Source organism: Balaenoptera musculus, chromosome 6 (genome assembly GCF_009873245.2).
Source record: "Balaenoptera musculus isolate JJ_BM4_2016_0621 chromosome 6, mBalMus1.pri.v3, whole genome shotgun sequence".
NCBI classification, from domain to species: Eukaryota; Metazoa; Chordata; class Mammalia; order Artiodactyla; family Balaenopteridae; genus Balaenoptera; species Balaenoptera musculus.
The window spans coordinates 29,534,155-29,559,446 of NC_045790.1; the positions used below are offsets into that span (position 1 = coordinate 29,534,155).

The 25,292-nt window shown below is 50.7% G+C and overlaps 1 protein-coding gene across 1 annotated transcript in view; it reads right to left on the bottom strand.

Moving 5' to 3' along the window:
• Positions 1 to 10,016: 10,016 nt before the first annotated feature.
• Positions 10,017 to 25,292, bottom strand: part of LOC118897357 (aminopeptidase O (putative)) — a 380,228-nt gene continuing 364,952 nt past the window's right edge. The window contains exons 15-17 of the mRNA XM_036856496.1: positions 16,389 to 16,475; positions 14,377 to 14,521; positions 10,017 to 11,228 (exon numbers count right to left, since the gene is read on the bottom strand). Of these exons, the coding sequence (XP_036712391.1) occupies positions 14,381 to 14,521; positions 16,389 to 16,475 (228 nt within the window). The 3' untranslated portion in view covers positions 10,017 to 11,228; positions 14,377 to 14,380. The remainder of the gene's footprint in view (positions 11,229 to 14,376; positions 14,522 to 16,388; positions 16,476 to 25,292) is intronic.

Consider the following 25,292-nt stretch of genomic DNA (forward strand, 5'->3'; position numbering starts at 1 on the left):
CCCCCATTTCTCAAGAGGGAATGCATCTGACAAAGCACAGCCCACCCTCTTGCTCGTTCTGCTGTTTCACACTCATGGCCCTGGCGCTCCGGCCTCCCTGGGCTCCCCTGGGTGTCAGGAAGGAGGGACTCGGCCCGCGGCTCCATTCATCCTTGAAGCACGCGTCCCGGGGCTCCCACAGGACCCTGGCCACTCCCGGTTTTACTGCAAGCAGCTTGCTTGGGTTTTCTGGACAATCACTCTGCTTCCTGACATTGGGCGCCGAGGGCCTCTTATCTTGTCCAGGAGGCACCTGAGACAGCAGAGGGCACCTGGGGACAAGCCCCTGTCCGGGCGGTCCTGGGCTCCGGCTTCTGCGCTCGGCCCCATTCTCACTGCTGGGACAAGGGTACTAGACAAACATGGGAGCTCTTCCAGAGGCCAGCAGAAAGCTACGTTTTCCATCGAAGTGGAGGAGTCAAGGACAGGGACCGGAAAGGGATACCTGGAGAGGATGCGGACCTGGGCAGTGGGCAGAAATGCAGGGAAAATCGAAACTGAGCCTGTCCCTGTGTTACCCAAAGGCGCCCGGTGTTGCACAGTGAGAACAAACGTGAGGAATGTTCTTCCTTATTCGACAAGGAATCCAAATTGTGCTCTCCCAGGAGGAAGGGAATGAACTTGACTGTGTTGCTGTCCTTGCCTTTGTCTTCCTCTGCCAGCCCATCACCACCTCACCCACAGCCAGCGCTGCTGGTGATGGTATCCTTCCTCTGCCTGACACTGGGTTTGACATGGATTTCGTCAAACAATCCTAAGTTATTAATCATCACCAAACCATCTCACTCCTAAAGAACCAAAATTAAGGCAAAATAAACGTGTCTTAAAGCCTTCTTGTAAAATTCAAGTCCACAGTTTGTTTATAGCATGGGTCCAAATCATATCTCTCATATATAGACTGACAGTAATAAAGGAAGTTGATAATGTAGGACCTTCCCTTTTCCCCAGTACTGACAGACATAACTGTGATAGCTTATCGTACTTGGTGTTTTGGGTAGGACACTTGCATGCTTGGATACTGAAAGTTTCACACTTCTTAGCTTTTCTGTAGAAGTAGAAAGTCTCATAAATCAATGTTGAAAATCTCGACCTCTGGTGTTTCTCACAATATGATGAATCCATGTTACTCAGTCAGGATCTTTGGCTGCAAGCAACAGAAACAACAGACACGCTGTTGAAAGCAAAAGGAAAGCGATCCAAAGGGTATTTAAAAGCCCACAGAATTGTCAGGCAGACAAGGCTTAGCTCTAGCCAGCCAGCAGCAGTGCCCAAAACCCAGCTTCAGAGTGGCCTGGTGAGGAAATTCCTGCTGCTGCTGTCAGTGAATTCTGCAACCCTTGTAGCTCGTCCTGCAAGGTCTGCAACCTTCAGTAGCGAGACAGGCCCCCTGCACCCTGCTCTTTGAAGGGCTGGCCACAGTCCCGGCTGCTGCATCTGACTAGAGAAGCCCAGGTCCCCCCACCCGCACTTAGGCTGTAAGGGGAGCTGGGAAAGCAAGTGTGGAGCTGGTTTTGCTTCTGTGATGGTACTGGATACCGCCAACTGCATCTCCCACAGACAGGAAGGGGCCAGAGCCTGGGCAGCGGAAGAGAATTTAAAATGTCCACAACACTACATATTGTCTACTCCTCTCGAGCATTGCAGAAGGATGAGTGCCATGCAGCAGCCCAATACTCAGCAGGAAAAGGAAGAGGAGGGCCCTTAGCAGAAAGCCAGCGTGCAGGCATTTGAGGCTGGGCTTCTCCAGTGTGGTGCTACTACCCTGGGGACCGGGTAAGTCTCTGTGGCGGCGGCTTGATCCCACCCTCTCTGAGCTAGGTGCCAGCCCAGGAGCGACAATCGAAACTTTGTCCAGACATTGCCAAGTTGAGGACCACTGCTCTAACTGGTGGTTCTTTCCTTCTGGAAAGATATCCTGAATAGAAACAATAACTGTCTTAGAGATATACATTAGACTTAATAGAATCCTTATAGGAGAACTAGATGATCTGACTCCAAAATTCATATGTAAAAATAAACGTTCAAGAACAGCCAGGAAAATCCTGAAAGTGAAGTGTGATGGAGTGTAATGAAGAGTACGCACATCGGCACATCTTCTAAAGCTCGAACCATTATGACGGGTTGGTGGGACCCGAGCTAGGGCGCCCACAGGGACTGTCCCCGTCGGGGTCACGAGGTGCCTCCCTGGGGCTCCAGCCAACCATTCTCAGGCCTCCTGCACCAGCCTGGGCAGTACCTGACCCACTGGGTCTCCCTCCTCCCTGACAGCTTCCTTTGGCTGGTGGAACATTCCAGGGCTTCTCTTCAGCCTGAGGGGGCTGGGCCCTGCTTGACCCCTGACCTCGGCCTGGCGGGTGCGCCCGGGCTCCGCCGTCCTTGGGCCCCCACCCTGTGTACCCTCACCCTGCTGGGCTTTCCACGAGCCACCTCTGTGCAGAGGGGCCGCACCCTCCCTGGACCGCAGACCTGAATACCCACGGCCCACCGGCTGTTTCCACTGGGAGGTCAGGTGACCATGTCAAACTAACATGTCAAAGCTGATGCCACCAACCCCCCGACCCAAAACCACAGTCTCCCCAAGTCAGTTGATGGCCGTCCCGTCTGCAGGGACTCAGGCCCAATTCTGTAGTTACTTTTCACTCCTCTCTCACCCCCCCCACGTCTGAGTCACTAGGACGTCGCTGGATCGGACCGTTCCTTGCCCTCCTCGCAGACGCCAGCATCCGCCTGCTCTCCCCGCCGCCGCCCTGGCCCCTCTGCAGCATCTCAGCGATCCCTTGCCGGTGCCATCACGTCACACCCCTGATCAGAGCACTACAAAAGCTCCCGTCTTCATTCAGTAAAACTCAACACTCTTAAAATGGCTTTCAAGGCCCTACCCAGTATGGACCCCCTTTTACTCTCTGACTTCACCACCTAATATTCTCTGTGACCCCTTCACCCACCCACCTGTTCCAGCCACAGGGGCCCAGGGCCTTTGCATGGGCTGTCCTGCACACACACACCTTCCCCAGACATGCACGGCCATCCCTCACCTGCTCACATGTCACCACCTCCATATGGCCTGACCGCCCCCCCCCCCGTCTCCAGTGGCACCCCACTATCCACCCCTCAGCTTTCGTCCCTAACACATAACACCTTCTAGACCCCAGGTTATCTACTTATATACTTGACCGTCTCCAATACAAGTGCCTGGAATAGTTCCAGGCATACAATAGGTGCCCAATATTTGATGAATTAGTCCATACAGAGATTTAATATACAGTAAAGGCATTTCCATCAACAGGGAAAGATGGTGCTAGAAATCACATTGGAGCTCTACTTCTTAGATAAAAATAAACACACACAAAAATGCCTAGCCCTCTTTCTTTACCAAGGAAATCTGGAGTCAGTATCTGGAGGTTTCCTCTCTGGGGCTGTGGGTTTTCTCCAGAGAAAACTAGCAGTTCTGCTTGGAAACAGAGGAGGGACGAGGGTGGTTGGAAGGCTGCTGCCACTCTGAGAAGAGAGTCTATTACTCCGAGAAGTACAAAATTGTTTATAAAATCAAGACTATCCTACTCCCAAAATGTAGAAAGAATGTTCTTGTATTTCATTAAGAATTTCTTGCTCACCTGTGGTTTACAGACTTTCACATAAACCCTGATTTCAGCCCCTGGCCTCCCCCTCCCCACTGCCTGGGGTCTGCAAGTTCAAAGCCTCTGGGTCACTGCTTCCAAGAAGACTTCTTAGTCCTTTGAGGGGAGGAGAGGGTCCTTCTCCACAGGAGGTAGGGAAGGGGCCTGAGGCAGAATCCAAGAATCCTGTCTTCAGCCCTCAGGCCAGAAAGGGAACCCTTTCTATGCAAGACGCAAACCCAGACCCCACAGCAGGCATGGATAGAACTGTCCATCGACAGGTGAGTGGATAAGCAAAATGTGGCACATCCATACAATGGAATATTAGTCACCCTTAAAAAAGAATGAAGTTCTGACACACGCTACAACAGGGATGAACCTTGAGGATATTTTGCTACGTGAAATAAGTCAGACAAAGAAAGACACCATTGTATGATTTCGCTCATATGAGGTACCTAGAATCGTCAAATTTGGAGAGACAGAAAATAGCAGGGTGGACATTTCTACCTTTTGGCTATTGTGAATAACGCTGCTGTGAACATCGGTGGACCAACATCTCTTTGAGTCTCTGCTTTCAGTTATTTTGGGGATACATCTGGAAGTAGAGTTGCTGGATCATATGGTGATTCTGTTACCATACAGGTGCCATGGGCTGCAGGAGAGAATTCCATTCTCTTCCAGGTTATTGTTTAACAGGTGAGAGTCTCACTTTGGGGTGATGATACAAAAGTTCTGGAGATGGACGGATAGTGGTGATGGCCGCACAACAATGTGAATGTACCTAATGCCCCTGAACTGTACACTTGAAAATGGTTAAAATGGTAAATTTTATGTATGTGTTACCATGGTAGAACATTGAATAAAAAAATTTTAAACTATATATCCTTTTATCTAGTAACAAAAAGCCAGTTCTTCAGAGCTGCCCTCCCCCACTTCAGGTTGTGTGGACCCACCATGAGCAAGTCTAGAAATTATCCCACAGACACACTGGTGCCTGGGCATATGCGAAATGCCCAGGGCTTTACTGCAGTGCAGCTTCACATCGCTGCCCACTGGAAACAACTCACAGGTTCATCAGTAGAGGGCTGGTTAAATAAAGTAAACCAACAATCAAAGGGTAGCACAAACCTTTATAGTTGATGCCAGGCCCTGTTATCAGGGTTTTACATAAATTAATTCATTTAATTCTCACAACCACCTAACAAAGTTGTCCACGGTTTATAGGTGAGGAAACTAAAGCCCAGAGAGGTTACACAGGTGACATCTAGCAGGGCTGGGATCTGAACAACAGGACCTAAGGAGACTGTGACCACTGCCTCTTGAGCTGTGTGATGTCCAGACAATGGAGCCACTGAAAGAGCGGTGTACACCCTGCCGCGCGTGTGCATAAGCCGGGCATGCACGTGTGCTGCGGCACCTCCTCAGTCTCTGCCGCCACCTTCCTCACAGCGGTGGCCTTGGAGGAGGGGCAGGATGAGGTGGGGCAGCGCTTGCTTTTTGTTTACATACTGTTTGTATCTGTGATGTATGCAAAAAATTTATAATCATCAGTGTGTGAAGGAAGATTTGTATTTGTCTGTTCCAAGAGAGACTCACTGTTAAATGGTGGTGCAGAGAAAAGGAGGCCTCCATCCCCACCTGTAACTCAGAAAGGAGACCCCAGCACTGGCACCCCTGCTCTGCCACCAGCACGGTGGCGCCTTTATAGCCTATTTATAGGAGTTATGTTCTAGTATTGGACAGAGAGTTTTCTAGAAAAAGGAGAGGTACCCCGACCTAGAGGGAGGGTGGCCTGAGGACCGGAGCTTTGGTCCCCCCAGTTGGGGCAGTCCGTGGGCCATGACCCAACTCCCCTGATGTCAATCTGTCCATCTGCCCAGCTTCTGCCATCACTAATAATCACTCTCTTGCTCTACAAAACGCCTTCTCCGCCCCCAGCTGCACTGAAGCCACAATTTCTGCAGTTCTCTCTCCCTCAACGTTATCATTTAATTTATTAAAGCAGATAAAATCATAAAGCTACAATTCCTTTCCCTTATGTCTTTTCTCTACAACCCAACATAAGGGCACCCTTGTACCTGTACTGTCCCATCGGCAAACTCTAAAATTGGCTCCTATCTAATTGCTGATTTATCCCCATAACTCACACTTTCTTGAGCCTCCCTCCTTAGACGTAACTGATGTCAAAGTCCTGGGAGACTTAAATCTTGCAGTCAGAGCGTGAAAACCCGAGGCATCACTCCCGCCTCTCTAATCTTACCAAGAGCGTGCTCACCAGTCTTAGGACACACACTTCTGCTTTCAAGGCCTGTCCTGCCAGACCTCATGTGACAAGGGCAGCCTATTAGAGCGGAAAAGAACTTTCCGATCTTGGGACTCCAGGCAGTGTAGTTAGGGCCCAAGGGCAGGCAGTTTCACCACCTCCTGCTCCACCCCACAGGTAAGAACACCTTCTGGGCCGGGTTTTCAGTGGTGGAACCATCCCCAAAGGCCGGAGCTGGAGGAAATTACAGGCAGAAAGAGCACAAAGAAGGCTTAAAAAACAGAAACCGCAACGCGTGCCCAGTCCCCTCTGCTTCCCAGGCAAAGCCACAGAGGGGCTGTTTGGGAAGCAGGCGCGAGGCTCCGCGGCGGGGCAGAGCTCTGCCCCCCGAGGTGGGCACCCCGCGAGGGAGCCCCAGCCGGGCCCCCTCAGCCGCCCGGGCGGTGGTGAACAGCCAGAAAAGGTGGGGGGCCTACGCGGGTGACACAGGAGGCCGCGGACAGGTCTCTGGAGCAGTTCGTCCCATTTCAGTGCTCGGGGCTGAGAAGCCAAATCCCTGAACTTGTTTTATCTCAAAAGACACTAGGCAGGGCCCAGATTAGTTTTATGGGAGCCGTCTGGAGTAGGGGAGAAGGTGTGGTCAGAGAGGCCTTTATCTGCATTTCTGCACTGACTCGCATTCCCAAACACGCACACGCAGACACACACGTGTGCGCACACACTGGCAAGCACGGGTTTCTGGTACCATCACCAGCCCCCTTTCTCAGGCCCAGCGCCCAAGAGCGGGCTCCTTTGGCTGGTCCTCCCACCAGGGCCGGGTCTGCCTCTGCTCTGATGCTCCAATGCCAGGGTGCCCGGATGCCCACCCACCACCCAGGCAGGAGGCTCTCAGCGGACTGTGCAGTCCTGGGAACCACTGGGAACGTTTGTAGTTTTATGGTGACTTCCTTCCGCCCCCAGGCTTGGCTGACAGCCTCCTCCCTCTTTTTTTTCACACCCTCTCTAGTCATCAGACTGGAACAGAAATACCTCATTAGCCGATCAATCTCCCAGACAGCACCAAAGGATGGGAAAAGATCTATAAAACCTCACCCGTGAATGGCCCCAACCAGCTTCTCCTCCCTTCCACCTTGTAAACCCCCAGGGCCCAGCCAGGGAGGGCGAGGTCATTGTTCCCGGGACAGTGGCCTGGGGGGGTTAAGAGATCTCCGCATTGAGCTTGGCCTCTGGGCACTGCCCTGGGAGGTCCAGGCAGTCCTTTAAACGCCCAGGTCCCTTGGGCTTTAGACTCCCAGAGCTCCAGCCCTCCTTAGGCTGAGGTGGTTCCGGGAGGTCTAGGCCTGGGCTCACCACTGTCCTGGCACCTTGTATAGGGTCTTTGCCATGGCTGGGCCCTGCACAGAGGGCCCCCCACCCTCTCTCTGCACCCTGAGGTGGTCCAGTCCAAGGTGCCCTGGGGAGGGGATGCTGTAAAGCATCATCTAACGAAGCCTTGTCACCTGCTGGCACTTGTAACCTGGTGGCAAGGTGCCAGGGGAGCATCTCCCTCACTGACCTCTCAGGAATGGGGTGTGGCCGGCCTGCCGCCCCAGGGAGGCCACAGGCTTGGGACACCCGGAGCTCTGTTTGGCAGGAGACGGTGGGACACTGTGCTTACTTGCAGGGCGGGTCGGCCATGCAGAAGTTCTGGGCAGATCCCTTCTCACACGCCTCATCCTCCCACCCAGCCGGCTCCATCCACAGAATGAGGTGGCTGGCCTAGAGCATCACGCTCTAAGAAAAACTAGCCCTTGATGAGTCACTCAGCTTTTGCTTTCCAGCTGTCTGGGGGGTTACCGCTGCCTCTGGTGAGGCCGGCTGTGGCCGGGGCAACCCTTTGCGAGCAGACTGCCCTGCACGGCAGCCTAGCCGCCTCCACGGCACTGCTTGGGGCTTTGCTGAGTGTCCGTGCGGTCAGGCCAGTTGCCGGAAACCCAGAATGCACTGGAAATACCTGCCTGAAACCTTTCTTTTAGAGGTCTTCTCTTCATTTGAAAGCGATGGGTTAACGTTAGGGACGAGGTTTGCTATTTCTGGTTACTGCCACTGGGGCACTGGGTTCTGCCTAACGTGACATCTCTGTACCTCGCTATAGTCTCGCATCGAGACTATAATTTCGATGTTTTGATGTGAAATTCCAATAAAGCTAAGTGCTTGAAACCCTTTAATCCTAAAATAGAGGCCAAGAGGGAGACCTGAACCTCTTGACTTCTTTCCCATCTCCTCCCCCACCTCAGGTCCTGCCCCAGGCAGGCCAGGGGGTGACAGCCAGGCCGGGGGGCAGGCCCACAGGTGGGAAGCCGAGGCGAGGGCTCAGGTCCTGTGCTGGGCAGGGGAGCATCTCTATTTGTGGAGCCCTTTGTTCTCCGGGGAGATGACAGTCGCTTGGCAATTAACCCCTTAACTCGCTCAGGGAACAAGATCACCTCTTCTCACCCCGGTTTAACAAGCCCACGAACCAGGCCGGGTTACCCCACCAACAGTTCTGGACCGACCATGGTGCTGAAAGAGCAAGCCGTCCTCTCTCACGACTGACCCCTGCCGGCAAGGAATGCCACCGGCGGTCCAGAGCCCGATGTACGCAACAGCAGAAGGGGCAGGGGCTGGGGCTGGGGCTTCCTCACTTCCACCAGACCAGGGCACCAACGGAGGCTCACGCTAGGCGCCTCCTGTGCCCTGGTCCCCCTCCGGATGAAGGCATCACCTTGTTCGTGACCAGACTGGCTCCTGTCGGCTCGTTTCCTCTACTCAGCCTGGAGGGCAGAGCTCGTACCGCCCCGTCCGCTCACCCTGGGAACGTGACAGGGGGAACACCGAGGCTGGAAAGGTATTCTTCCTGGGGCAGCAAAGATAAGAAGTTGTGCCCCTGAGAAAGTAAGTGCCAGACTCCCCCACGGACCGGTCTTGACGACTTCCCCACAGGGACATAACTGTTCCAGATTCAAGTTGATGTGCTCCCTGGGCCCCACCCAGGCCCCCCTTACAGCAAACTGGGTTAGTAGTGCAGGTGTCTCAAGTCTCCTCTGGCTGAAGGACAAGACCAGGAACCCCTGAGGAGTTTATCACCAAAGAGACAATCCGCACCCTGAGAGGGACTCGGGAGAGGAGAATCCCGAGCCAGCTGGACACATTCAAATCCCGCCTGTCGCTTAGTATGTGACCTTGGGGATACCACTGTGCAGACCTGACCCACGGGGGGAACTTGGGAAGGGCAGGCTCCCGTATCCTTGCCTCTCCGAGACAGCCATCTTCTGTCCCCGGGGCTCCTGGGTCCTCGGCAAACACTCCCACCTGGACCGAGGCATCCCTCAGGAGGTGCCCGGGTCGTGCAGATAAAGCAGCCTAAGTTCCATGATGTGCCCTGGGGAAGCTGCCCATCACCCACATGAAACTTTTCTCAAAACAGATGAATCATGTAAGAATGCAGGGTGCTAGCTTTACACACCTGTCTTCTTACCGACTGGCGGCCGCTCTGGAACCCGGCAGCGCCTGCCAGGCCCTGGCCTCAGGCTCCTCCACAGCACGCTCTCCGCAGCCCTCTCGGGAGGTACGGAGGGCCAGCTCGGAGAACCCGCCCCAGGAGTCCCGGGAGCCTGGACGGAGTGGGTACGGGGTGCAGCTGGAGGGAGACAGGAAGGCCCCATGGAGGCCGCTCGCCCCTCCTTCACCACAGGCACAGCCCCGCCCGCAAGAGTGCCAGCCTGCAGGCGGGAAGGCAAACTACCCACAGCCAGCGAGGCAGGCGGCGCTCGGGCCCCGACGGCCCCTCCAGGACCGGCCGCCTGCGGGCCGCGCCCGTGCTGGGAGCCAGCGCGGGACCCTCGGGCCACGGGGCTAGGGGACCAGCCGTCTTAGCGCGAGATCACTCACGCGGCAGCTCACCTCTGCCTCAGCAGTTTCTAAAGATGACAAAGCGTGGCTTTAACTTTTCGGAAAAACAAGACCAAACCCAAACCACCAGGCTGGCTGGTCACCTGCAGCCCCTGAGGCGCACTGAGCAGCAGGCTGTGCCCGGGCTTCCTGCTCCGCCTCGCAGAGGACCAGACACACGCCGACCAGAGGGAGAAAGAGTCGTTTATTCCAAGTCTTCACAGAGAACAGCGTTCTGACATTTCTTCATATTTAAAAATCAGATTTTTATTCTTCTACCCATATGGTAAACAAAGCACATATACAACCATAGGCAGAGCACACGTAACAGCAAAGAACCAACACGTAGGAACCCTTCTAGAATGACGGTCACTGCTAAGTAACTCTGAAGGTCAGGAGCTCCTAACGAAGGGCTGAGTGGAGCCGCACGTCCCCCCACCGGCGGGTCCGCAGCCCCGCGAGTGCAGCCCCTGCAGGCGGGTCAGTTCACTCCCGCTAAGCTCAGCCTCACGCCGTCACGTGACTGCACCAACCACTGTGGCTTCTGGAGCGTCTTAAAGCCATCCTTCTTCCCTTTGGACAGTCCTGAGAAGTTTAATTTTTTTTTTTTTTAACTTCAAACATTTGTGGGAAAAGAGGCAACACCACCGCAGACCGCATGGTGCCTCCATCAGGAGCGGGGCCCCGTCCTCCCAGGTACAGCACCACCACCTGGAGAGCTACAGAGAGACCCAGTAAGGTGAGCAAAGAACGACGCCAGAAGGAGGCGACCACCCTCTTCTTTCACTTTTTTTTTTTTTCCTTTTTAAATATAGTATTAAATGAGGAAGCAAACAGGCAGAAAAAAAACCGAATCCATTACATTTTATTATTAATACATCTTAAGAGTGTTATCCTGCACTTCCACCAAAAGGTACTAAAATTTTGGAAAATCTAAATACAGGACATATCAATCAAAGTAATCCTGCAGAGGTGGTCCCAGTATGCAGAAACTCTGACTTTCTGGAAGTGCAGGAATAAATATCCACATGCTGAGGGATGGATGGAGAAGGTTCAGCAGGTCTTCCGACAGGCCTCAGGTATCTTCCATCTTTGTGTGAAAAGAACTGCACTGAACTCACAGGGGAGACTCAATTCAGATTCAGGATCTTGAGGTGGCACATCCAGGGTGGGCACAAAGGCATCACACAGCCCTGTGGAGACCGTTTACAAGGATGTGCCTTTGACACGGGCTCCGCTGTGAGGGCCTCTGGGAAGGTCGCCCCACGATGTGCACGCTGCTGTCGGCTGATGGCTTTAGCAGCCCCATAATCCTTCCTTTGATGTCCAGGGTCAGTGTGATCCTGGTCCCACCAGGGCTACGAGTAGATGCATGAAAAAGAATCTCGCTGTGATCTTTCCTGCAAAGGAAACAGCAATAAAATTTACTGCCCGGTCACAACGGAGGAATTCTTGTAAATGAGTACCTTTGTGTGTGCCTTTGCTCTCGGCTTTGGAGAGAGGACCACGAGCGGAGGACAGGAGGAGACCAGGGCACATCTTACAGCCCCGAGAAGGGGCTTTACAGCTGCACCATGTGCCATTCGCTTTGCTCACACAGGGCTGTGAAAGCCGGCGGCTATAACTTGGGCTCCGTTCACAGGACAGATACTAGAAAGGCAGCCTGTTTCAGCCCCGCACTCACTCCGACTGCTTTCGGGCCGTCCTACACCATGACAGAGGTATGCACTGCCTGCGCGGCAGGCGTGGCGCCAATGGGTGGAAGCTCGTTCCTGTCGTGTCAGCAGAGCTCTAGCAACACCCACACACAGGGCACATACGCAGGGGCCTCCGCCGCCGGTCAGCTCTGCTGCGGACGCTCGGGCCTGTCTTCGTGCGGCTGCAGCCCCAGCTCCCGAGCCTCCGGGCACTCACAGACAGGAAGGCTTTGCTCTAGGGCTCGACTCCTGTTCCTGCTGAACTGAGCCAGTGTGTAAAATGAGAACTGATATCAGCTCAGTAGGCACCGGAGGGCGGGTCCAATTGACAGCCCGGAGAAGCAGTGCCTCAGCTGGGAGCTTGCTCGGCCTCGTCCCGCGGGCGGCTGCAGAAGACACAGAAACCTGGACTGCAAATACAAGAGAGAGTTCACCGTGCTCGGAAATCACAACAGGGAGTCTCCTTTGAAAGTACCCAGCTCTACTCACACGCCATCGACTGCTGACGTGGTCTCACTCGACTTTCGTGATTCACTGGGTTTTAGATTTTTAAAAGAATAATTTTGCAGCTTTCAATACATTTGAACTTTCAGACACCGATGTCTAATTAGCGGATTTATATTTCCGTAGACTTTTGGTATGTTCCTTGCATTCGTAACAAGGCAAAGTGCATCCTCGGGGCCAGGCAGGCCCTCATCCTCCAGAATCGTGCTCGGTCCCCGAGCTGACCGCTCAGCAGCGGCCTCTGCCCCGGCAGCTCCAACTTAACTGTCCCCATCTCACCTTCTCTTCAGGTGCAGAACTTAGCCACTGTGAACAAAGCGGAAACCAGTCACTGTTCACCAATCAGCTAAGCTCTGCACCTCGTCAGAGAGGTCGTCGGCTGGGCATAATGAAAGGGCTGGAGAGCATCTTCCAAGGCTGTTGGCTTCTTCTGTTTCCAGAGAGGAGCTATGAGATGCATCTGTTCCCCGAACTGCAGAGAGAGAGTAACTATGGCTTCTGGAGGAGCAGTCAGGGTCGTGGTTGCGTGGTAATCCCTGGCAATGTGATTTTAATCTTAAGTCACAAATCAGCATGCCAGGAACCCAAGCAGCCAGAGCACTTGGGGGCAGCGCCGCAGGGCTGCCCACATCGCACGCACCAGCTTCCTCGGGCACAAGGTGACAGCACCACCACCTCCAGGCCTGCTACACTACCAAATGGGTTTTATTTCTGTTTGCTGTTCATTTACTGGGCGTCATAGGGGTATAATTTTTAAAAATCAAAGGACTCACAGATGACCATACAAATGCCAGTGCAGCTTTGGAAGATGAAATAAAAAATGCACTGACCAGCTGTTCTGGGGTAGCAGGGGGAAAGGGCGTGCACATGACCCTGTGTTCATCCAGAAGGGCAGGGACAGAGGGGCGGTGAGAAAAGAGCAGGCTTGTGACCAGGACTACTCCTTTGCCTGCATGGGGGCAAAAAAATCACAATGAAGAACTGCCAAAGCTGTGTAGCCCGTGGTGGTTTCTCCACAATTTGGAACCCAGGGAACATCAAAGGCATAATCTGCACCACTGTAGTTTCACACACTTCAAGAAACACAAACTCTCCGTGAAATTAAAAATCTGAAGAGAAATACGATTTATACTGATTACTATATGAGGTTGGCAACACATAACTGTATAACTGTTCTGTCTGTTTTTTAAACTGGCCCGTCGTTGAACAGGCTCTGAAGCTGCCACAGGGGAGCTCTGGGGAAGCCTGCACATAGCTGCTCCGTTACGAGATGCACAATCGTGGCAATTATTCCCACTACTTCCTTTCCTGGCCAACATGGCTCCTTGACTCTTCTGGAAGAACAGAATCGTACTTTAGAAAACCTTTCTCTCTTCAGCATTAGAGTTCTTTCAGATAAATAAGACAGTTAAACGTATTAGACAGAAATGGTTTTTATAAGAGCAAAACATTAGAAGCAAACTAAATATCCAACAATAGGTTAAGAATATCAACATAAAATATTAAATATCCATTAAAATTATAGAGAAGCTATATTACATGAAAAATGCTTGAAATTTGATGCTAAGTTTTTAAAAAACACAAAATTAGACATACCCTATAATATCATGTAAAACTTTAAAGAAAACCAGAGAGGCAGAGAAATGACAATGTTAGACAAAAAAAAAAAAAAAATACACTTAGAATCCCACAGTTCTACTTACAAAACTTTTTGTACCATTGCTAAATTACTTTTAGAATGCAGAAATCCACAGTTAAAAACTGCTAAAATGTGAACGTAACAGGTCAGTGCCAAGCACAATTAACAGAGGAAGCAGTTTAAATAATTTAGGACTCCCACTCCAACTCTGCCCCACTCCAGGTAACCTGCCCGCCTGCCAGCAGACACGCAATGTAGAGAAATTCAGGACACTGGGAGGAAGGACCTGCCAGCCTCGCCCACCAGGCGGGGACAGCCCGAGGGACCGCAAGTTCTCACACGGCTGCTCACAGCTCAGGGTGCGGGGAGCCCGCCACACACCCCCGCGTCAGCCTTCCCCTTGAAGACGCGGCTCGCGGTTCCACGAGGCTCTGCAGCGCACCTTCTAACCTACTCAGGATGTTCTCCTGCGAATTCCGTCCCCCACAAATAACAAAACCGGAAGCGGCCAAAACGGCGCCGAGGAAGGCGGTTCCGCCGGGGTGGGCGGCACGGGCTTTCCAGTGGCCGCTCGGCCGGACGAGGTGCCCCCCGCACCCTAAGGGAAGCTGCTGGGGCCCTCGGCTCACCATCTGGCTTACTGACTGACTTAGTTCCTAAGAGGAATCTCAGAGCCGAACAACGGAGAAAGGAAAGAGAGAGAATCACCTCTTTAAAACAACATCTCGGCCACCACCTCGGCTGAGGGTCTGTCCATCTGCTCCCTGCTCAGCTCGAAGCACCTGCGGGCGAGCTGCTGCTGCCGGGCGTCCTCACTCACCATCAGCTCCCCGTAGAGGTAGATGCCCATGGCCTGTGGAAGGCACAGAGGCCAGAGAGCTGAAGGAAAGGCAATCATGTGCCCCCACGCGCTCGAGTGCACAGTCTGCGCTTATTCCACACGGACTTGCTGGCCTGGAAGTTACAAAGACCCTAGAAAAGATAGACGGCCGAATAGCTGTACTTCAGGAACCTGCAGCTTTCGATCCCCTTCTCTTTCTTGTTCTCACTGCAACCCCCAAGGAATTCTTGGCTATCAATTCCGTCAACAGACCCTGGTGGTTGAACTGACGACACTGCGAGCATTTCTCTAGTGACAGCTGACGAGGACAGGGAGGTTCCCATGGTGACTGACCCCCGTGGAAACCCCCGCAGCTGAAAGAAGCACCCGAGGCGCCGTGGGTATGCCACACAGACACAGGCCATCTTCCCAGGAACGTGTGTGCCTAGCACAGCTGGGGAATGAAGACCACCCTGTCACATGGCGCCACGGGTGGGGAGAGCCATTGGGTCGCCCTGGAAGATGCCTGTTGCTCCAGCCCAGCCTGCCAGCTCCCTTCAACGGGCCCCACTACCGTGGCAAACACTGGCTCTTCTGTTTCGAGAACAATGACTCACATCTGCATTTTTCCTACAGTTTTAAAAACAGCCAGTTATGTTCTGGAAAACCAAAAGATCCACTTGGTTCCGCCTTCTCTCTTGTTCTAAGCTTAGTTATGCTACAGATTACGTTCTCCTGGAGCAAGTTAAAAGAAGGATCTCAATTACAGCGCAAAAATGAAAACTTGGTGGTTAGGGGTCCAAAAATTCTTTCCTGAAAAAGCTACGGTAATCCTTATTTGGCAAAGATCATGGTTCCAAATATACTGCAGTTAATTTTGGTTTTCAGAACAGGCCTTAAGTTGCTCTTACATTTTGTCCTTATACTCCCCTCTGTGTTTCCAAAACACCTCTTGCTTCACTGTGCAAATGGGACATTTCTTCTGGTACAAAGTCGTGTATTTTTCTTTGCGGGAATAACGAGCCCTCACTTGCTGGCTGCCCCCTGTACTCAGGCCCTCTCAAAAGCCCCTTTGTTGCCCCTGCCCACAACTCTCCACCCGAACCGAAACATGGCTCCATTCTGTCAGCCCACAGTGCCCGGCAGAAGGCTCACTCAGAGGCATGCACTGGTCACGCCAACAGGAACGAGCTGCAGCCAGCTCCCCGCAGCTGACAGAAGCCACGGCACATGCACCACCATGGACAGCCACGCTGGGGGACACGGTGTGGCGGGGTGCTGACCCCCACAGGCTGCGGCCCAGCAGAGGCGGCAAGGAAAACATCTTCCAACGGGTTCGTGCACGCACGTGCTTCCTGTGGGCTCCTTGCAAGGTGATCGCTTTCCCTGGTGAACAGTGAGGAGCGTTCTCACGGGAAGGAAACTCAGCACAGGGTTCCACCTGCTGTGGCAGGTGCAGATACAGACCAGACTGTCCCAGCCAGCCGGGGCTCTCCCAGTCTAATCTTCATACATACTTTAAGTGAGGGCCACTGAAGGCACAGGTACACACCATGGCATCACTAAGCCACAACCCTAACCTAATGAATCTGAGGTTCAAAGATGCAGAAAGCTCATGAGGTCTGCCCATGCTTCACTGGTAACGGCAGTGGGCCACAGCTACGTCAAACCAAGGGAGCTTCTAAGGGACATGATTCAATGGGATACAAAGACAGAGGAAAAAAATCAGCTCAAAAGTTTGGTAGGTAAGCACCTAACAACTCTTTAAAATCCTTGAAAAATGTTTAAATATTTGTTTTTAAAATAGAGATGTCGACAACTTGGGTCCCTGTGTTAAGTGTACTGCATAGTCAGGGGACAGCATTTGAAGAATCCCCATCTACTGAAAATTGAAACTTACCTGATCCTCCTGAAGGAACCTCTCCACGTTTCTGTACGCTTTTGTGTATTTGTGCTTAACAACAAGTTCACACCATCGATGGCGAACCTTAAGAAAGGAGAAAATCCAGTAAGCAAAAGACTGGTAGGTTTCCTTGGCCTAACAAGTTTAATGATGGAGAGCCTTTCCTGTTAGAAAAAGTTACTCTCTGAAGTATATTAACGTTGTTGACACTTTTAAATTTCATTTTCATTTAATTTCTTTTACGAAGGAAGGAACCATGAGGTTCCTTCATGAGGAGGGCTGCCAGTCAACTTTAGGGGAAGAAGGTGCATGTTTCACTTAGGGGTTTTGATGTTTTTAAAGACCATTTTGCAAGATAATAGACAAATGCAAAACGTAACTGGGAAATTAAACACACATCCCTGGGCAGCCAGGCTGGTGCTCTGCCCTGCAGGATGCTGTCAACGAAGGTTTCCTTTACAAACCACAACTACTTAATTTCCTGCAATAACCGATTTGGTTCAGCGCTGGTGACTGCAACAATAAACACAGTAAAAAAGGAGGAAGACGCCGCTCTCCACATTCCTAAGAGGCAAAGCGCACCGTCTGAGGAGCTCGGGGTGCCTGCCGGAGGGGGAGGAAGGGGAGCAGCCCACCTTGACGCAGGCAGATCCTGCCACATGCCCACGGGTGTGGGCTGCAGGTCCGCACAACCTACTGAAAACACACAAGCTAAGGGTGGGTGCCCTTTAGTAAAGATACGTGACAAAAGGCTTACAAGCAGGAATTTGCCAGGAAACCCTGCCCCAAACCCTACAGACAACAGGGGAGCTGGATCCCAGCACTGGCTGCCTCTGCTGATAAGAGGCAGTCTCGCACCACCCCCCATCTCCAGGCACTTCAGACACGTTCTTTACGTGGAGATTCTGGGCCATTTTCTACTGCATTAAAGCCCTCTCAGTTAAATCCGGTGAGCAGTCCACCATTTTATACTCCATTATTGGTTCAACACTAGCCATACATGGAAGTGATGATGTGCATTAAAAAAATAAAAAAGCCTCCTTCCATCACTCTTTGTTTTTACTGCCTTTGAAAGAGGGAGACCCTTTACAGTAATCCATTTGTGGCAATAGTAAAATGTAAGCAATTTCAACATTTTTGGCTGGGGCCCCTGTAAATTATATCATTACCCACTGATGGCCGGATCTCTTCTTTAATCCACCATAAATAGATTTACACACAAGCAATTAGGAATGAAATAAAGAAACATCTTTTGGAAAGAACCCTTCCCCTAAGCTACAGTGCACTCTGAGACACGAGGGGGATCTGGTGGTGGGCCCTTTGCTTACAGGCAGTCAGGCCCTTTGAACTTCTAAGAAAAGGATGCCAACAAACTTTTTATATTCACGAAGGAATTTCAGAGGCACATGGAAATGAGCTAATAGCCTTGGATCATCACAGCAAAAGGGAAGCAGGTTGGGCTGGACAGGTCTTGGAAATCTTTCTCCCTTCAACAAAATGTTCTCTTTCCTATATAGCCAATAGAAATTAACACCATAGGGCTTCCCTGGTGGCGCAGTGGTTGAGAATCTGCCTGCCAATGCAGGGGACACAGGTTCGAGCCCTGGTCTGGGAGGATCCCGCGTGCCACGGAGCGACTGGGCCCGTGAGCCACAATTACTGAGCCTGCGCGTCTGGAGCCTGTGCTCCACAACAAGAGAGGCCGCGATGGTGAGAGGCCCGCGCACCGCGATGAAGAGTGGTCCCCACTTGCCGCAACTAGAGAAAGTCCTCGCACAGAAAGGAGGACTCAACACAGTCATAAATAAATGAATAAATATAAGCAGTCGTTTACATTAAAAAAAAAAAAAAGAAATTAACACCATAAAAGGGAAAGGGTAGCCCTTAAAATATCTGGAGAAGAACAACTGAACAGAGCTCAGATACTGCACCAACCAAAGAAGCTACCAGAACAACCAAATCCCCGCTCTCGTGCTTTGGTTTGAGTACCAAAGGCTGAGCACTGGACAGAACCCAAATGGGCCCCTTGGATGCCTCCATTTCTCGTTTCTGTCCCAACTCACAGAAACCACCAGTCCCATCCACGCACCAGTGGATGTGTTGTGTCTTTTTGTTTGTGAGCTCTGTGAAAGGAGAAGGCCCCGGCAAGTCAGTGTGGCCCGGTGGGGTGTCCGTCATGCGGCATGAGAGTCAGGGGACTGGGGCCACATGCTTTCACTTCTCACCATTGCACACGGGGACAGCTGTACCAGCTTTTAGGAGAGACAAGCATAAGAGAACTCTTGTCAGCTTGACAGTGATCTAACGACTTGGATTTTGCAACCTGATCACACCAAGCCTTTGACAAAGACAGCAGTTTATCACTCCAAAACTTGGGGACACTATATTTTTTTAGATCTGATTTTGAGAATGGAGGTATTTTTGGCCTCCCATTTTTTTTCTCCCTGTGCTCTCCTTCATCTTATTTACACATACAGAAATAACAAAGCATAAATTAGGGTCTGTTTCCTAGTAGGATAAGGTCCACAGAGGGGCAAAAGGCAGGGCCAGTCCCACTACAACGACTGGAAGAAGATCCAAGAGCTGAGATGACTGAAAGAGGCTCTTTCACAACCAATATGAAGTCAGCATTTCCACTCCCCTTACTGTTAAAAATAGTTAGTTGTCACAATTAATAAGAGATCTAGTCTTCTGACCCCTGAAGGCTAACATGGCATCCAGGAAATACAGACCAATCCCTCTCTCCACCCCACAAAGAGCAGAAAAAACAACAAGCCTTTTCATTACAAAAGAATTAAACATAATTCAAAATTTCAATGACAGGATGTTTAAAAGACATCACAGAGATGCTGTGTGAGGCTGAGGGCCCAACAGATTATCTCTTGCTTGTGCCCAGGGTTTCTACTTCTCTTCGCATTTCTCTGAGAAACAAAGAAAATTTTTATCTTTTATCCTCTAAACTGTCCAGGACCCACAATTCGCAAGGCCACTTGTCACACCTGGAACGGGGGTCTTCCTGAAAAGCTGGCAGCAAAGTGACATTTGTCACAATTTCTCCCAGCAATATTTCCACGTGGGCACTGATGGAATACCTCCTTTCTCCAGATCACTGAGAAACTTAAAAAAAAAATTCCTGACAGAGGTCACCACACTTGTATCTAGCTCCTTCCTCTGTTGATAATGGAGGAAAGTGAAGTTCCCAGTGCTGGGAAGCATCAGAGAATTCAGAAGCAGAGGCAGGTCTCTAAGAAGAAAGCTGTCTGTTCTGTAGATCTGCTCTTCTTTATTTTCTAACTAGTTAATTAGTTAATGGTGGTAGTGGTCACCTTGTCTTTTAACTTCCTCAGTGAGGTGAAAAGTAAACACCACCACATAAGTACATCTGTGGGAACACCTGGGCCCAGCAGGCCTTCCACAGCGTCTATGGCCTCTTGACTCCGTTCATTTAGCGTCAGCGTTTCATGGGTGTATACATTATGCTAAAAGCAATCAATACTTACACTTTGAATATTCACATTATTCCGCAACGTCTCAAGAGAGATAAAAAAATTTAATGACTTTTTCAACGGTGACTCAGATTCATAAAGTCATTCCAAACTCATGCTAGGAATCACCTGAAAGCCTCGAGCCAGCAAACACCTTAGCCCTGAATTCCAGCAACGGGGTCAGGCCACAGACAGGTAAGGGGTAAGGGGCAAGGGCGAGGGATGGCAGAGCAGGCAGAAAAAGAAATCTCGAGAAAATCAGAAAAGGGACGTTTCAGGAGTGGGAAGAGGCAGAGTTGCCCGTGGTGGCGAGCAGCAGGGTCGGAGGACCTAGAGCACCAGCACCCTCGTTCCAGCCGCCCCAGAGCGTGCGGTGTCGCAGGGCACTGGAAGCCTTGCCTCTGGAGCACATGCCCGTCTTTTCCTCACTGAGTCTTCAGTGCAGACAGCAGCTGGTCTGGCCCACCTCCTGCCAGGACAGGAGTGCATCCACCGCCCACGCCACGCTGAAGGTTCCATAACACAAGCAAAGCATTTAGCAGTCCCTGGCACACGAATGAGGGGGGATGATGATGAAGAAAGGGAATGCGGGTCCCTGACTCTTGCAACAATGAAGATGTGCACACACAGGTGTGGCACCCATTATACTTTGGTCCAACAAAAATTAGCTGGACTAATTAGAACACTTTTCAAAGTGTTCTGCTTAAGGGACGTTGAACAGAAAAATGATATGGGTGGTTGCCTCAGTGCATGGGTGGGTTTTAAATTAGCAGTGCTAATTTACACCTTTGGAAATGAATTCCAGAAGTTTCCAAAGCCTCCATGTACAGAGGGTGAGGAGCGCACAGATATCAATGCTCTCCCAGGAGTGCCCACTAATGCAATGGTTCTTTGGGGCTGGGGGCACATGGGAGGGTCTTAGAATTTGGGGTAGGAAGAAGGAAGGGTAAGCCTGCAGAAGCCCATTCATGTCAGACCCACGTTTGGTGATAGGACATTAAAACCCTCCTATAATTCATGTAACTGTAACTGCTCCAGGATGGGGGACCCCCGACCCACAGCAGGGACTCCCCCGGGAGGATGGAGTATATCGGTGGTAACAGGCCCGAGCCACCTGGGAGACCTGAGCAGACATGTGTCCTGGGTATACAAAATACATTTTGCACATGATATGTATACATGTGTATGCACACACACACACACACACACACACAGAGAAACAAAAGTTTCTTTTTTAATACTTTCCCTCACTATATGCAACCGCTGACAGTTACTGTTCTTCTTTCTTTATGCTGGCTGGCGACCTACTAAACTGATTTCATGACCCACTGGGTCCTGATCCAGAGCTGTCTCCCCAGGGCGGGGGCTAGAAGAGCCTCTGCCCCTGGGCTGCTGTGGGAACTGCCCCAGGTCGCTGCAGTAAGCGTTAGGATTGTGACTCCCACACAGTAAGTGCTTGTCTTCTTAGCAGGAGTAGCATGTTTCTGGCTTTCATTTCCACTTCAAAAGTTCTATTTCTTGAATTTATAAAAACTTGATAGTATCAACTCCAAGGAAAAGTCTGTTAACTGGTGAAAACCGAAGGAGCATGGTGCCTGTCAGGTGGGTGTTGAGGAGGTAAGGCACTGGCAGGGAGTGGGAAGCGGGAGGGAGAGGATGGGACGACACAGCCGAGGAAGAAAAGCCAGCCCACCCTGCGCCTAGACTCAGGACTCTGAGACACCAGCGCCAGCGGGAGCCCGCAGAGGAAGCAGGGGCTCCTTCAGGGAGGGGCCTCCTCGAGGCCTGGGGGAGCTGGTACTTCTCATCCACCCTCGGGGAAGTATACCCAGGGGCCAGGCGCCTGGGAATTTTCGAAACACGTCTGTAAAGACAGCCTTGTCCCAGCATCAGCTCCAGGCACATGGCATTTCTACCATTTCAAGAACGTTATCACTACCCAAGAGGCCCGGGCGAACTGAACGACTTCTGGCCGGCTCCTCTGATTTCCAGCAGTGCTGGAAAAGCGGGACGTGCCTTGTAGGGTCAAACCACAGCTCAGATTCAGGGACAAGTCCCACGATCCAATGTGATATAACCACACGTACCTCTCACTTAACTGTTCCCTCCTGGAAAAGGAAAGAAAAACTGCTAACAGACAACCCCCCCACCAGCCCCCCAATCTCTTCAATCTGAGAATTTTAACGCATCCAGAACCAACTCCTATTAAACTCTAGAACTCTAGAACAGGGGCTGCCAATTTTTTCTGTCACAGTGAGCATTTATGGCTTCTCACCCCATTTGCCCTTGTATCACAAGATCAGCCCTAGACAATATGTAAACGAGTGGGCGTGGCTATCTTCAGATAAAACTTTATTTACAAAAAAAGAGGGCAGTGGGCTGGACCAGCCAGCTCTAGTTTGCTGACCCCTGATCTGAAAAGGAAGCCCACGCCTTAGGCTGCCCGAGTGATGTGCTAACCCCCTAAATCCACCAGCACGACGCCAGAGAACACAGAGCTGGGAGGCTCTCACGAGCTGGCTCCGGCCAGCTTCTGCCCATTCTGCCAGGAAATCTAGGGTGTTCTTGAATGTGGGGACTTTTCTTTCCTCTGTGGACTGCACTCCTCTGCTACCGAAAAACCTGTGGCATTCGTTTGGAAACAGAGCCTACAGCCCAGCATGGATGCAAGGCGCCACTTGTGGGTAGGGGATCCAACACTGAGGAAATGCGAACTTTAGGAAGAATAATCCCCTCAACCAGGTCACTCCCAATCTCCCTCGCTGACCAGACGCTTCCTCTGCAAATCACTACACCCCCCCAGACCCTGTGTTCATTAACACTTTACAATTCTCAATGCTCTTTTATACCTTTTATCTCAAGTTTCTGTTTTTTTTTTTTTTGGTCTTCAATTTTAGTGTGTTCTCCATGAAGCTACTTCAAAGAAATAATTCTTACATGAGAATGCTCCCCCACAAGCTGCTTATTATCTTATGGACTAATTTTCCAAAGGAGTTTTCAGACTTTCCTTAAACATAATTCTTCTTTCAATAAAAATGTAATCTGTAACTCCAGTACATATAAAGACATATTAGGGAGAAGAACATAAGTGGGTTATTCAAGCAGTTTAAATCAGTCCGGTAGAAAACATCTTAAATTAAACACTAAACCCCCTTGGCTGGGGGGTGCGGGGGGCTGGGTTCCTTTGAGGTGGAGTCTGCAAACCAGGGTCTTACAGAAGCCTAACTGTGCCTGAAGAGTAAGTGGAGTCGCAGAGGCTGAGCAGACGCGCTGCAGGGTTAGACAAAACAGCTCAGTGTTAACAACTTGGCTAACACCCCAAACCTGGCTCTGGTAGCCACTGTGCCATCAACAAAGCACATTACACAGTCAAGGTCGGACTCAGAAAATCAGCTGGGTTGCTTCTGTCACTGCAAGCCTGGAGCCAGGGTTTGTTTTGGTGCATACTCGCTGCCACGCTTGAAAAAGCACCTGTGGCTCCTGCACACAGCTGCTTCCCTTGCTTTATTTTTAAATAGTAAAAATTATAAACAGGTAGCTTTACATATAAACAACATGGATATATTATTTTGTGTTTTTCCTTATTCTCCATTTGCTGCCGTTGGATTTACTAGCTTAGTGTGGCCCATATACTTTAACGTAATAACAACTGCAGGGCATCCCCTTATTAATATACTACAGTTCCACTAGTCTTTCAATCCTCTGACGATGCCAGAAAGTCCACCTCAATCAACTGTGTCCCAGAAAGTCCCAAAATGTGTTAATAGCCTTTAGCTTTTTACCAAGAAGGCTATGAGGGGTCAAGTCAACAGAGGTCAAGGACATCTGCTGTGACACTAGATGGCACTGCTGTGGCCCCACCTCATCCAGCACACCCTAGGTTAGTGGAATGACCTGATACTGGTATGTCCACATCCCGTAACTCACCTCTTGGGCCCAGAATTCCTCAGCTCCACCCGCTTCCCCATGGGTCACTCTCTCAGAGCTGTGTCTTACATCCTCTCCAGCCCAATGTTCTTTGAAACTGCTGTCTCCTTATTCAGTAGTTTATGTCTTTACTAACAATAAAGTGCAAGCTCAGTGAGAGCATGGGCCTGGGAGCCTTCAGGCTATCTCCAGGCCCTGTCTCAATGCCTGGCACATAAGTAGCTGCTTAATAAATGTTTCTGAATGAACGTACCATTTAAAAAACTCAGAATGCTTTTCAGCTACTTTGAAATTATAATGCACAGTTGGAAGCTGTAAAATGCTTTGAAGAATGCCACCCATCCTATTTATGACAGGAAGCACTCCTCTTTTTAAGTCCTTTTGATTTCAGAATTTACTGTTGAAGGGAAAAAAAAATCTGTCCAGGGAACACGGTCTGGGAAGCCCATTAAACCTCATTTTGAGTTCCATTTTATAATCTGTAAACAGAAAGACCAAGGCTCATGGCTTTTGTGAGTTAATAAGTCTAACACTGCAATAAACAAACCTACTTTTTCAATTTGTGTCCTTAAATTAGATTTAACGTTGCTTTAAAGTGGGTTTACTGCTGGTGAGGGAAGCCTGTCTGGCAGCCTGGGCGTGGGGAGGCCTTCCTAGAGCAGCTCCAGAACAGCCTTTCCAGCAAGTATTTCGTTTAGGGGCATCTATAATGGTCCAGGATGTCTCAGCTGCTCATTCGCATAAGAAAAGATGAGGGCACAGTTGAGTGTACAGTTGTCACATAAAGATTTCCAACACTTCTCTTCTCCTTCTCTCTCTCACCTTACAGCTCCTTACTCTCAAAGGGCTGAGATCTTAACACTGTTTTAACTAAAGGGAATGAAAAGTTGCTCTGTGTACTGCCACAAAGCCAGGCTAGAAAACCCCCTTCGCCCTGAAGTTAAGACAACAAACGAGGCAGCGGAGGCTCTCAGCTCTTTTTCAAGGGCTCTTCCTAACCTTGCTTGAGTCAGACCCTAAAGCTCTCTGCTCTATGTTAACTGGTTATAGCCGGTAATAACGGGTTTTACCAGTTATAACTAGAGCTGTGGAAACGTGCAGAACAGGGATCGTCCAAACCTGCTATCGGGATCATCACACCAAGTGTGCACGTGGAGAGTGACGGTGAGGATCCAAGGTGATGACAAACATCGAGTTTTATATGTTCTCTCAGGCAAATTCCAACCTTTCTTCCTTCTCCTATGTATATACTACTTCATTTAATGACATTAATGCTATTCAAGGCAGCTGGCTCCAAAAAGTAGAACTCAGTAGCCCATGTTGAGTCCACCCTGAAATACAGCACAGTGAGCCTTCCCTCCCTATCAAAACGGCACACTAAATGGTAAAACATTCCAATATGGAATTCCACCTCCTTTCCTCATTTCATTAACATATGACACATGGCCTTTGCTGAAAAAAGGACTTTTACTGTTGGCAGAAAACTGAC